The sequence below is a fragment of the Nomascus leucogenys genome, chromosome 7b, assembly GCF_006542625.1.
Source record: "Nomascus leucogenys isolate Asia chromosome 7b, Asia_NLE_v1, whole genome shotgun sequence".
NCBI lineage: Eukaryota > Metazoa > Chordata > Mammalia > Primates > Hylobatidae > Nomascus > Nomascus leucogenys.
This window is the reverse complement of record NC_044387.1, coordinates 70,253,954-70,268,184: the sequence shown is the minus strand read 5'-3', so window position 1 is coordinate 70,268,184 and position 14,231 is coordinate 70,253,954. Positions and strand designations below refer to the sequence as shown.

At 33.5% G+C, this 14,231-nt stretch overlaps 1 protein-coding gene across 2 annotated transcripts in view; it reads left to right on the top strand.

The window, feature by feature from the left end:
- The window catches only part of IQCM (IQ motif containing M), a 474,519-nt gene that overhangs the window by 202,528 nt on the left and 257,760 nt on the right, over window positions 1–14,231 (top strand). For both annotated transcript variants that reach the window (XM_030816223.1, XM_030816224.1), the window contains one exon: window positions 4,889–4,894. In XM_030816223.1, the coding sequence (XP_030672083.1) occupies window positions 4,889–4,894 (6 nt within the window). The remainder of the gene's footprint in view (window positions 1–4,888; window positions 4,895–14,231) is intronic.

Genomic DNA, 14,231 nt, shown 5'->3' with positions numbered 1-14,231 from the left:
CATACATAAAGTAATTTCACTTGGTAGAGATGGCCATGAATGTGCTTTGGAGCTTTACAATCATAATTGCCAAAAGAGTAGTATGGTTTGGCTCTGGGTCCTCACCCAAATCTCATCTCAAATTATAATCCCCATATGTTGGGGGAGGGCCTGGTGGGAGGTAATTGAGTCATGGGAATGGACATCCCCCTTGATAGTGAATTTCCACAAGATCTGATTGTTTGAAAGTGTGTGGTACTTCCTCCTTTGCTCTCTCTCCTTCCACCATGTAAGATGTGCCGTACTTCCCTTCACCTTCCACCATGATTGTGCGTTTCTTGAGGTCTCTCCAGCCATGTAGAACTGTGAATCAATTAAACCTCTTTTCTTTATAAATAATAATAAAATTATTGTTAATTATTGTAAATATATAATAGTTGTACATTTTCATGGGGTACATATGATATTTTGATACAACATATAATTATCAAATCTCAAGTATTTATTATTTCTTTATGTTAGGAACATTCCAGTTTCACTTTTTAAGTTATTTTGAAATGTACAATAAATCATAGTTAACCATAGTTGCCCTATTGTTCTACTGAACACTAGATCTTGTTCCATCTGTCTAACTATATTTTTATACCCACTAACCATCTCTTCTTTATCTCACCCTCCCCATTACTCTTCCCAGACTCTGGTAACCATCATTTTACTCCCTCTCTCCATGAGATAAAATTATTTTTTAGCTCCCATATGTGAATGAGAACGTGCAATATTTATTCTTTTGTGCCTGGCTTATTTCATTTTACATAATGTCCTCCAGTTGCATTCATGTTGTTGCAAGTGACAGGATTTCATCCTTTTTTATGCCTGAATAATATTCTATTGTGTATATGCACCATACTTTCTTTGTTCATTCATTTGTTGATGGAGTTTTAGGTTGATACCATATCTTGGATTTGTGAATAGTGGTGCAACAAACATATAAGTGCAGCTATCTCTTTGACATACTGATTTCCTTTCCTTTGGCTATATACCCAGCAGTGGGGTTGCGGAATCGTGTAGTAGTTCTATTTTTAGTTTTTTGAGGAACCTCCATACTGTTCTTCATAATGGCTATAGTAATTTACATTTTTCATTTCTCCGCATTCTCACCAGCATCTGTTATTCCATTTTTTTAAATAAAAGCCATTTTAACTGGGTTGAGATGATATCTTACTGTGGTTTTGATTTGTATTTCTCTGATAATAGTGATGTTGACCATTTTTTCATATACTTGACCATTTGTATGTCTTCTTCTGAGAAATGTCTATTCAGATATTTTGCCTATTTTAAAATCAGATTATTTATCTTTTCCTATTGAGTTGTTTGAGCTTTTTATGTATTTTGGTTATTAATCCCTTGTTAGGTGGTAGTTTGCAAATATTTTCCCCCATTTGTTGGCTGTCTCTACTTTGTTGATTTCTTTGCTGTGAAGCAGCTTTTTAACTTAATATGATCCCATTTGTTAATTTCTGCTTTGGCTTCCTGTGCTTTTTAGGTCTTACTCAAGAAATCTTTGCCAAGACCTACATCCTAGAGTGTTTACCCAATGTTTTCTTCTAGTATTTTCATAGTTTCAAGTCTTATATTTAAGCCTTTAATTCATTTTTGTTTGAGTTTTGTGTAAGGTGAGATATAGGGGTCTAGTTTCATTCTTCTGCCTATGGATGTTCAGTTTTCCCAGCACCATTTATTGAAGACTGTTATTTTCCCAGGCCATGTTCTTGGCACCTTTGTTGAAAATGAGTTTACTGTAAATACATGAATTTAATTCTTGTTTCTCTGTTCTGTTCCATTGGTCTATTTGTTTTTATGCCACTATCATGCTGTTTACGTTACCATAGCTTTGTAGTATAATTTGAAGTCAGATAATGCAATGCCTCCAGCTTTGTACTTTTTACTCAGGATTGCTTTGGCTATTCAGGGTCTTTTGCAGTTCCATATACATTTTAGGATTATTTTTTATTTCTGTGAAGAATGCCATTGGTATTTTGATATGTTTTACACTGAATTTGTAGATTGCTTTGGGTAGTATAGATATTTTAACAAAATTGATTCTTCCAATTCATGAATATTGGAATATCCTTCCAATTTTTTGTCCTCTTCAATTTCTTTCATCAATGTTTTATTGTTTTCCTGTAGAGATATTTTACTTCTTTGGTTAAGTGTATTCCTAGGTGGTTTTATTTGTTGCTATTTTAAATAGAATTACTTTGTTGGTTTCTTTTTCAGATTGTTTGCAGTTGGCATATAAACATGCTACTGATTTTTGCAAGTTGATTTTATATTCTTCAACGTTGCTGAATTTGTTTATCAGTTCTAATATTTTTTCAGTGGAGTACTTATATTTTTATAAATATAGGATCATATAATCTGCAAACCAGAATAATTTGACTTTTTCCTTTTCAATTGTGATGCCCTTTATTTTTCTTGTTAAATACTCTGTCTAAGACTTAATAGTGCTATGTTGAATAAAAGTGGTGAAAGTGGACATCCTTGTCTTGTCCCAGATATTAGAGGAAAGGCTTTCAATTTTTCTGCATTTAGAATGGTATTGGTTGTGAGTTTGTCTTCTATGGCTTTTGTTATGTTGAGGTATGTTCCCCCTATACCTTGTTTGTTGAGAGTTTTTATCATAAAGGGATGCTGAATTTTGTCAAATGCTTTCTCAGCATCTATTGAAACAATCATATGATTTTTGTCCTTCATTCTGTTGGTATGATGTATCACATTTATTAATCTGTGTGTTTTGCCATCTTTGCATCCCTGGGATAAATCCCATTTAATCATGATTAATAATCCTTTTAATGTATTGTTGAATTTTGTTTGTTGGTATTTTTGGAGGATTTTTGTATCTATGGTCAAGACATTGGCCTGTAGTTTTCTTTGATTTTGTTCTGGCTTTGTCTGGTTTTGGTATCAGCATAGTACTGGCCTTGTAGAATGAGTTTGAAAGTATTCCCTCCTCAATTTTTTAAAAAAATATTTTGAGTGTGATTGGTATTAGCTGTTCTTTAAATCTTTGGTAGAATTCAACAGTGAAGCCATCAGGTCCTGGACTTTTCTTTGATGGGAGATTTTTTAATTACTGCTTCTATCTCAATACTAGTTGTTGGTCTATTCAGGTTTTTTATTTCTTCATGGTTGAATCTTCGTAGGTTGTATGTGTCTAGGAGTTTATCCATTTTTATAGGCTTTCCAATTAATTAGCATATAGTTGCTAATTATAATCTCTAATGATCAGTTGAATTTCTGTGGTATCAGTGGAATATCTCCTTTTTCATGTCTCTTTTTATTTATTTGGGTCTTTTGTCTTTTTTTTTTTTCAGTCTGGCTAAACTTTTGTTCATTCTGTTGTCCTTTTAAAATACCACCTTTTTGGTTTTTGATCCTTCATGGTGTTGTTTTCATTTCCTTTATGTCTGCTCTGATCTTTATATTTTTCCCTTCTATTAATTTTGGTTTTGGTTTGTTCTTGCTTTTCTTGTTCTTTAAGATGCATCATTAAGTTATTTGACTGTTTTCTGCTTTTTTGATGTAGGCATTTATTGCTATAAATTTCGTTCAATGCTGCTTTTGCTGTATCCCGTAGGTTTTGGTATGTTGTGTTTTCATTTTCATTTGTTTCAAGAAAGTTTTCAATTTGTTTCTTAATTTTTTAATTGACCCACTAGTCATTTGGGAATATATTAAGTTCCATATGTTTCTACCATTTTGAAAGTTCTTCTTGTTATTGGTTTCTATTTTATTCCATTGTAGTTAGAAAAGGTACTTCATATGATTTCAATGTTTTTAAACTTTTTGAGACTTGTTTTGTGGCATAACATATAGTTTATCCTTGAGAATATTCCATGTATTAAGGAGAAGAATGTGTATTTTGCTGCTGTTGACTAAAATATTCCATAAATATCTATTCAGTTCATTTGGTCTATAGTGAAGATTAAGTCTGATGTTTCTTCATTGATTTTCTGTCTAGATTATCTGTCTAATGCTGAAAGTGGAGTGTTGATGTACCCAGCTATTATTATATTGGAGTCGATATTTGTCTTTAGTTCTGGTAAAATTTGCTTTATATTTCTGGGTGCTCTAGTGTTGGATGAATATAATTTGGAAATTGTTATGTTCTCTTGCTGTATTGTCTCCTCTACCATTATATAATAACCTTCTTTGTTCCTTTTTATACTTTTTGTCTTGAAATCTCTTTTATCTAGTAAATATAGCCATTCCTACTCTTTTTTTGGTTTCCACTGGCATGGAGTACTTTTTTTTCCATTCCTTTATTTTAAGTCTATGTGTGTCTATAGGTGAAGTGACTTTCTTGTAGGCACCATATTGTTGGCTCTTGTTTTTTAAATCCATTCAGCCACTCTATGTATTTTGATTGGAAAAGTTAGTTCATTTACATGCAATGAATGTTATTATTCATTGGTAAGGACTTACTACTGCCATTTTGTTATTTGTCTCCTTTTTCCCTCCCTCCCTTCCTTCTTTCCTTCCATCCGTCTTCCTTTGTGTAAAAGTGATTTTCTTTGGTAGTATGTTTTAATTTCTTTTCTTAAAATGTTATGTATCTAAAATAGGTTTTTGTTTTGTGGCTATCATAAGGTTTACAAATAACATCTTACAATCAATTATTTTAAACTGATGACAACTTAACTCTTATTACAAAGAAAACAAAGAGAAAACTAAAATACTCTATATTTTAACCTCATGCTTCCTATTTTTTGACTTTTTTTATCTTTATTTATATATTTTATATTATTTATATCTTAACAAATTGCAGTTATTATTTTTGTAATATTTGTCTTTTAGTTTTTCTACTAAAGATGTGAGTGGTTTACACATCACAAGTACATTGTTAGAGTATTCTGTGTTTGTGTACTTTTAGCAGTGAGTTGTATACCTTCAAGATGATTTCTTGTTTCTCACTAACCTTTTTTTTCTCAGATTGAACAAACTTCCTTTAGTATTTCTTGTAAGACAGGTGTGGTGTCAGTGAAATCTCTCACCTTTTGTTTGTTTGGGAAAGTCTTTATTTATTTGTGTTTGAAGGATAATTTTACGGGATATAACATTCTAATTGTGTTTTTCCTTCAGCACTTTGAAAATGTTATCGTACTCCTTCCTAGCCTCAGAAACCTGTTGTCAGACTTGTCAGAGCTCCTTTATATGTGACTTGCTTTTTTTTCTTTTGCTGATTTAGGGTCATTTCTTTATCCTTGACCTGTAAGACTTTGATTATTATATGCCTTGTGGTAGTCTTATTCGGGTTGAATCCGCTTGGTATTCTTTGAGCTTCTTGTACATGGATATTAATATCTTTCTCTGGATTTGGAAAGTTCTCTGTTATTATTTCTTTGAGTAAACTTTCTACTCTGATCTCTCTGTGTCTATATCTTCTTTAAGGCCAATAACTCTAAGATTTGCCCCTTTGAGACTATTTGCTAGATGTTGTATATGTGCTTCATTGTATTTTTTTCTTTTTTCTCTTTTATGTACTTTGAAATAGCTTGTCTTTGAGTTCACTAATTATTTGTTCTGCTTGAGCAATTCTACATTGAGAGACTCTAGTGCATTCTTCATTTGTCAACTGAATTTTTCAGCTCTAGAATTTCTGCTTGATTTAAAAAATTATTTTAATCTCTTTGTTAAATTTATTTGATAGAATTCTAAATTCCTTCTATGTGTTATCCTGAAGTTCATCGAGCTTCCTCAAGACAGCTAGTTTGAATTCCCTGTCTAAAAGGTCACATATCTTCATCACTCCAGGATTGATCATTGGTGCCTTATTTTGTCAGTTTGGTGAGGTCATGTTTTCCTGGATGTTCTTGATGCTCGTGGATGTTCACTGATGTCTGTGCATTGATGAATTAGGTATTTATTTTAGTCTTTGTGGTTTGGGCTTGTTTGTATTCATACTTCTTGAGAGGGCCTTCTAGTAGTTTAAAGGGACTGAGTGTTGTGACCTAAGGCTGTGGTCACTGCGGCTGTTTCAGCACAATGGTACACGAGTGTTCCTGGTAAATCCAGGAATTTTGCAACTCTTGGGTTACCAGGCAAAGTCTCTCACTGTATTTCCTCTGTTTCCTCCAAACAGAAGGAGTCTGTCTCTGTGCTGGGCTGCCTGGAGCTGGGGGAGGGGTGATGCTGGTACTCCCATGGCCATCACAAATGGCATTATGCAGGTTCCCAGCTGAAACCTTGCAAACCAGCACAGAACTGGGTTTCATCCAAGGCCCACAGCAAATACTGCCTCGCTTCCTCTTTTGCTTATTCAAGGCTCAATGCCATTTTAGTCAGAAGGTGGTGAATCTTGCCAAGACTGGATCTGTACTATCAGAGCTGTCTGTGTATTCCCTTCTGACTGAGGGTGGGTTTAGAAACACCATCGGGGAGCAAAGGCCTGGAATCAGGGGTTTCAAGGAATTTTTGTGGTACTTTATTTTACTGTGGCTGAGCTGGCATTCAAGTTGCAAGACAAAGTGCTCTGTACTCTTCCCTTGCCTTCCCCCAAGCAGAAATCTCTCTTGAGCTTCACTGCCTGGAGGTGGGGGAGGGGTTATATAGGCCTTGCATTCCCTTGGCTACTACAGCTGGTGTCATATTGAGTCATGTACACCCCAAGTTCACTGCCTCCAAGACCAGTGTAGCACCAGAATAAAAGCCCATATTTTAATAGTAATGTTTTCTTGCAGCAATATTATCTGGGCCTAAAGCGTATTTTTATAACCATCATTTATTTTATTTTACTTAATGTTTCTTTTTAGATAATAATCCTACTATTGTCCTAGCTTAGAAGATACTTAAGGGGAGAATGTACTACATGCAAAATTTATTTAGCAGTAAATAGATCAAGATGTATATTCAACTATTCTCATAGAATTTTGAAAGAAAGCACTCTTGGCAAATGCAAGATGTGAATTGTAATGTTACTTAGATATACCAACATGTTACTTCCTAAACCACATCACACAGAAAAATAAAAGATTTTCAAATGTGGAGGTTTAGGTAAATAAGTAGTATAATTTTAAATGTGTATTTTTGAATGAATTTAATATTATAGAGAAAACTCTTAATACCTATTTTCAGTTTCCTTTATTATAAAAGGCCATTGACTTTTTGCTTTTGGAGGCCACTTCACAATCTTTCTTTACTGTAGAAGCCAAAATATTCAACCCAATTCTCAATCATAATTGACCTTTTGCTCTGAGATATCCTTATGTGGGTAAGATATTTGGGGAGCACTAGGCCCATACACATTAGTAATACTGTTAACAATAGTTTTAGTTGTACAGTTATGTCAACATAGGCATTGTTTGGTGAGATAAACAGATATGTGATTGTGAAATCACACAAGTAAATACCTGGATGGAAGAATGAAAAGTTGAATGTAGAGAGCATTTGAGCAGATAGTAGATTAAGAAAATGAACAGAATGTGCCTGCCCTGGGGAATCCCTCCTCCCACCCCCCATCACCTCCTGGGAAGCTAGGTATGCTTGTTCTCTAGTAAAGGGAACATTACCTAAATTTCTTAAAAAGTAATGAAAGAGAACAAACTTAAAAAGGCAGCCAAATAAGGCAAACATCTGTTACTGAACATGTCTCACTTGACTTCCTTTTAATGTTCTTAGGAATAAATTTATGAACTAGGGAAGGTTTAGCACTAATTAGCTTGTTTTCATCAAACAAAATGCACCAGACATGGATGTTGAATACAAATGAAAATTTCAATAGTAATAAAAAAAGACTTAGAAAGTGCTAGTATCCAGGGTTATGGCCACAGGCTTTGGATATTGTGGCTGTTAATATTGTGTTGGTTTAAATTTGCAGTAATTTTTTTAAATGATCAGGTAAAATGTTTTAAAAGTCATGTATTCATTCAACAATAGATGGATCTTTAGTTATACACCTTTAGGCTGATGAGCTATTAGAATGATCTGGAATAACAAATATAGAGCTACATAAAGGCAAAGTTTTATAACACTTGCAGCAGCACTGGTAATAGTTACAGCTTATATTAGTTGTGTAGATCTATAATCCTTTATTTGAAACTCTGGGGCCTACACATATGTAAGAATTCTGAAAATTTAAAATTTTAGAAAGGTAAGAAGATAAGTGGATTCACAATCAAACCAGTAATTACACTTGCTAATATTTGTAGCATATGCATATTCTCATTAAATGGTAGATAGAGGCCACTATATAGGCCTTGTGTTGGTCAGTTTGGGTCAGGTTTTGCCACCCAGAATCAGGTGTTAAGTTTTACCTTTATATATATTATGAAAACTTTGTTGGTTTTCAGAGCTTTTTATACATTTCAGAGTCTTAGAATTGTAGACTTGCAGCAGTAGTACTAATAATAACAGTAGTGATGGTAGTAGTTGGTGAAGGAGACTAGGAACCATAAGGAGATGAGGATGCACATGTCACAGGTGTGCATATACACATAGTTCAAAAGCAGTGAAAAACACAGCTATAATATTAAGAAGAGGAATAAGGGTAAAAATGCTGAATTTAGGATGTTGTCTACATTTTGCTATAATTTTTTTTCTATATTGACAACAAAGACTCATACAGTACTTAATTTCTTTGTTCTGAAATTGACTTTTTTTTTTTTTAACTCTCCCTCTTCTCTGAAATCAGTGCCCATTCTCATTTTGTCAGGGAGTTTTCTTGTTGATTTCTCTTTTTCTATTTTCTAACACCCTGTAACACTCATTAGAAGACCACTTTTTCGACCACAGGCATGGCATGTTGCATTGGCTAGATGGAAGGATTGAGTCTATCATAGGGACACAAACCCAAAACTTTGACTCTTAGGGGATCCTAGTAATGAAGAATGGGTCACAAATGGTGAGACCTGGTTGGTAGTAATTAAGAGGCTACACCAAGTTGTTGTGTTAGGAAATTATCAAACAACTGATGCCATATCAATGATGAAAGATTATTTTAAGATACTTGAGTCCTCAGTGATTGATTCCTAATCTGATTCCAGTTTTACTCTTGAACCAAACACGTAAGATAACTTTTAACCTTTGCCTTTTAACATTTGTCTTTTATCATGTGTTAAGATTTTTTAAAATTATGCTTTCAATACATATATTTTGAAGAAAACTCAAATGAGCAAAATAAGGAGAAAATCAACCATAATTATTATAACAATACTTAATAGCCACTATTTTTTCAAATTAATCTTTCTATATAGATTAATATATTTCTTACCATGAAATAAATGACAGCAATATCCTATTTATGGAAATAACTTGTGTTTTGGTTATTTGGCAATTGAACAGAGCTTTGCCAAAATGTAGTACACTATATTTGTAAGTTTTTGTAGATTTCATATTTTACAATAAATTCCTTGCAGTGGAATTTTTGGTACCTCTCCTGCTCCTACAGTTTTCCTTTGTCTTTTGTTATATATTGTTAAATCGCCTTCTAAATAGTGTTGGTTTTTAATTTTTTGGATTTTTATTGCTTCTTCTATTCCAAAACAAGAGTGCATAGAAAAGCACAAACTGATAACCAACAAAAAATAGATAATCATGTATGAAAAGGGCTTAGCATAGTATTAGTGGGTTATAGTAAGGACTTACTATATTATAGCTATTATTAACTTTATTAAATTATTTAAAAATTTATTACATTCTTTCATGAAGAATTTATGATACCTTATAAAAATCTATACAACATGAAATATTACATAAATAAAGACATCAGGGGTTATGGAAAAGAAAATAGAAAATAAGAAATTAAGATTTAGGTAAGTATACAGATTCAGAATTTGGTATATTAGATGTTTGTAATAAGAAGGCCATAAATTTGGCTGTGGACATTTTAGCAACTAAAACAGGATATAATTTTTGGTCACTTGATTCAGAGTGTTTCCATAAAATAAATGCAAATACACCAGAAATATGTGCCATGTAGATGATAATAAAGAGGGTACTATGAAATAAATGTAATGAATACAGTTATCTCACTATAGGCATGGGGGATTGGTTCCAGGATCCAAATTAGTATTCGAGGTTCTGAATTGATATTCAGCAGATACCAAATTCCAGTAATGTTCAAATTCCTTAGATAAAGTGGCATACTATTTTTTGTATAACCTGTACACACCCTCCCCTATACTTTACATCATCTCCAGCTTACTTATAATACATAATATGATGTAAATAGTTTTTATACTCTTGTTTTTTCCTAGTATATTTTTATTGTTGTATTCTAATTTCTTATTGTTTTGTAAAAAACATATTTTTTTCTTTTTTTTTTTGTCACCCAGGCTGGAGTGCAGTGGCGTGATCTTGGCTCACTGCAAGCCCTGCCTTCTGGGTTCACGCCATTCTCCTGCCTCAGCCTCCCGAGTAGCTTGGACTACAGGTGACCGCCACCATGCCTGGCTAATTTTGTTTTTATATTTTTAGTAGAGACAGGGTTTCACTGTGTTAGCCACAATGGTCTCAGTCTCGGGATCTGCCCGCCTTGGCCTCCCAAAGTGCTGGGATTACGGGCGTGAGCCACCGCTCCAGGCCATATAAAACATATTTCTAATCCACTGTTGGTTGAATCTGCAGATACAGAACCAGACAAAGGTTTACTGTAGGGTACTAAAACATATACTTTCATAAAATGTAGTAGTATACTAAATATTGACCCTCATTTTATTTATAAGCCTGAAGTACAATTTGGTGAAAGCACTTTTTCAGGCATGGGAGGGCTTAGAGGTGTTGGTTGTTTTGGAGGTGGTGTGGAAACAATATTATCCTAGAACAGTTGGCTGTCCTTATCCATAGGTTCTGCATCTATGGATTCAACCAACTGCAGATAAAAAATATACATATTTTTAAATTGCATCTGTAATGAACATGTACAGCCTTTTCTTCTTGCCGTTTTTCCCTAAACAGTAGCACAACTATTTTGTTTCATTGTGTCATTGTTTGTTTAAGTTTACCTACATGCTGGCTTAGTTTCAATCAGAGATAGATTTGAAAGTATCTTGAGGAATGGAGGAATATATTTTTGGCCCTGTCTACTCTATGTGTTGTCCATGGGCCAGTAGCATTGTTATCACCTAGGAATTTGTTAGAAATGTAGAATCTTAGGCCCCAGCCTGATCTATTGAATCAGAAGATCTGTAGAGATTTATACGCACTTTAAAGTTTGAGAAACACTGTTTTAAAAGATTCTCCGTAAATTATTCATATTAAGTGAGCTTTTTATAAGTAGTGACAATGTGTACGAGGTAATTTTTTTCCTGATAAATACCTGAAGTGCAGAAATTCTATGAATTTAATTATGGTGTGGGGTAGGAATGCATTTCTCTGTGAAAGGTGAGGAATGAGATAATACCCAATCAAAGATATTAGAAATACATTCTCAAATAATGAAATAGGACCACAGTTGATGTCAAAATTGTCCTGAAAAATTTTCCAGGTATTTGGATAATAGAGCTGTCATCCAAATGGATTAATCTGGACAGTTTCAACAAACTGATATATTTATGTAAGCATATCCTGAGTCTCTAGGAATCAGATCCATCGTGATTTATAAGTACATTAAAGTTTGAGAATCACTGTTTTGGATAATTCTCCATCAAAGTCCTCCAAACAAGAAGTGATAGTCAAGTTGTAGTTGAGAGGCTAGGGCAGCCTTTGACCCTAGTGCATTTGATAGGCAGCTGTAAATCCCATTAAGATTAATTCCCAGAGACTCCCTAGAAAATCACTGGGTCTTTTCTAAATACATAAAACATGTAGAAAACAAAATTGCTGATGGCTAAGTAATTAAACATCCAATGTGAATTCCATCATTATCTTTTTTCACTGTATCCTATTTTCATAGATTAAAAGCTTCCTGCCTGTATCCCTAATTTAACTTTCTGAATTTTAGTATATTGAATTTGAATCCTATCCATCTCTTACTTGTGGAATCAAGGTAAGGATACTAAATTTTTCAATTTCCTCAGGAAAAGTGGGAATAAAACATCTGTTTTGCAGAGTCTTGGTGAAGATTGAAGATAATACACATAAAGCACAAAGCAGGCTCTAATTGTTAGATATAACAATTTTTTATTAATTCTGTGATGCAGCTCCAGACCTGCCACGTAGAATATAAATCTCATAATAATAGCAAAACTCATCATTTAGAATGGATTTACATTCAAATTAGTCCTGAATAAATACACAAATAAAAAGGATTGAATTCAATTTTTAAAAATACTGTCCAATTTATAACTGAATTGTTTAGTAAAAATTAACTACTCAGGGGGCTCCCTTAAAATCCAAAGGTGGGAATCATGTTCAAAAGCAAATAATCAACTTGCATAGTTTTAAGTATCAACTTCAACATCAATATGAACACAAGTATATTAAAATGCCCCCAAATTATAAAATGGAAATTCATTTCTTCAATCTGGCCTTTTAGATATAAAGTTTTAGGCTGGGTGCGGTGGCTCACGCTTGTTATCCCAGCACTTTGGGAGGCCGAGGCGGGCGGATCATGAGGTCAGGAGATTGAGACCATGGTGAAACCCCGTCTCTACTAAAAATACAAAAAATTAGCCAGGCGTGCTGGCGGCTGCCCGTAGTCCCAGCTACTCGGAGAGGCTGAGGCAGGAGAATGGAGTGAACCCGGGAGGCGGAGCTTGCAGTGAGCCAAGATTGGGCCACTGCACTCCAGCCTGGGCGACAGAGCGAGACTCCGTCTCAAAAAAAAAAAAAAAAAAGTTTTAATTCCAGCTAATAAAAAATTAGTAACAAGTATTACAGACTTGTACAATTTAAAACTTCAGAATAAAGTAATTAACACCTGGCAGCAGCTGTTCATTGCTTGGCATTCTTCAATCTTTGAGTTTCCAAAGCATACACAAATTACAGGAGAAATTTGGATCCATATAACCTTATAGGAAGTTGTCATGTATCTGCCAAGCCTATTATCACAGGGTGATATGCTCAATTTAAGCTCAAGGAATATTTCCACAATTTTATTAAAAATTTTCTATTGTTTTATATGTCAGTCATTTAAAAGAGTATATATATGTATACCTGCACGTGTGTGAAGGAATAATACTAAAAAAAAAAGACCCACAAAGCTTAAGGATTAGAACATTGTGTGTCTTTCTCCTTCTCTTCATATCCTGAGGAAACATCTCCTTAATTTTATGTTAATGATTCTCGTACATTTCCATACAATTTTAGCACATGTACACATATTCCTAGTTAGTATCTTGTTTACTTTTGCTTGTTTATAACTTTGTGAAATGTAATTATAATTTCTTCACTCTCTTTTTTGCTCAACAATGTATTTTTGTGATCCATTCATCTTTATTGATGTGGTTATATAATCCCGTGGTTCATTCATTTCCATCAATGCACAACATCCCATTGAATCAATATACTATAATTTATTTATCCTTTCTATAGCTGAGAGATATTTTGCTTTTAAAATGTTATTTCTTATTGTGAAAAAACCTGCTACAAGCATTCTTTTATATGTCTCCTGAAGCATAGGTGTCAGTTTCTCTAGGGCAAGCACTCCTAACATCGGTATGAACCTGCATTCTGTTGCATCTGGGATGATATATATATCTATATATATATCGATATATATATATCGATATATATATATCTATACATATATAGATATATATATATCTATATATGTATAGATATATATATATCGATATATATATATATCTCCTTTGTGCTATCTTTCATTTCTGCTAGCTTGGCATTTATATTTTTGTTTTTATTTTTTTATAAATGGTTAATCTGTATATTTTAATGTATTTTACCTTAAACTCCCTACTTTCTTTTTCCACACAACAATGGTAGATTGGCTTAACTTCTAGAGTTTAGTTCTTTCTTTTTTAAAACCTCAAAAATTAGACACAATTATTTTGTTTCATTGTGTCCTTGTTTGTTAAAGTTTATCTATATGCTTCCCAATTATTTTACTTGCCACTACATCTAGCATCACAGACCTCTTGGATAATTTTCCTTCTTGAATTACATCCTTTAGAAGTGCCATTAGCAAGGGTCAGTTGGTAAAATACTTCAATTGATAATGTATTTTTTCTTCCTTTCAACCATACTTTCTTAGCATTTTGAAGCTATCATTCTTCTGTCTTCTGGCTACCATTGTTGCTGGGGGAAAAAAAGATGTTTGTCAAGTTGTCTTTCTTTTGTAGGTAATATGTCTACGT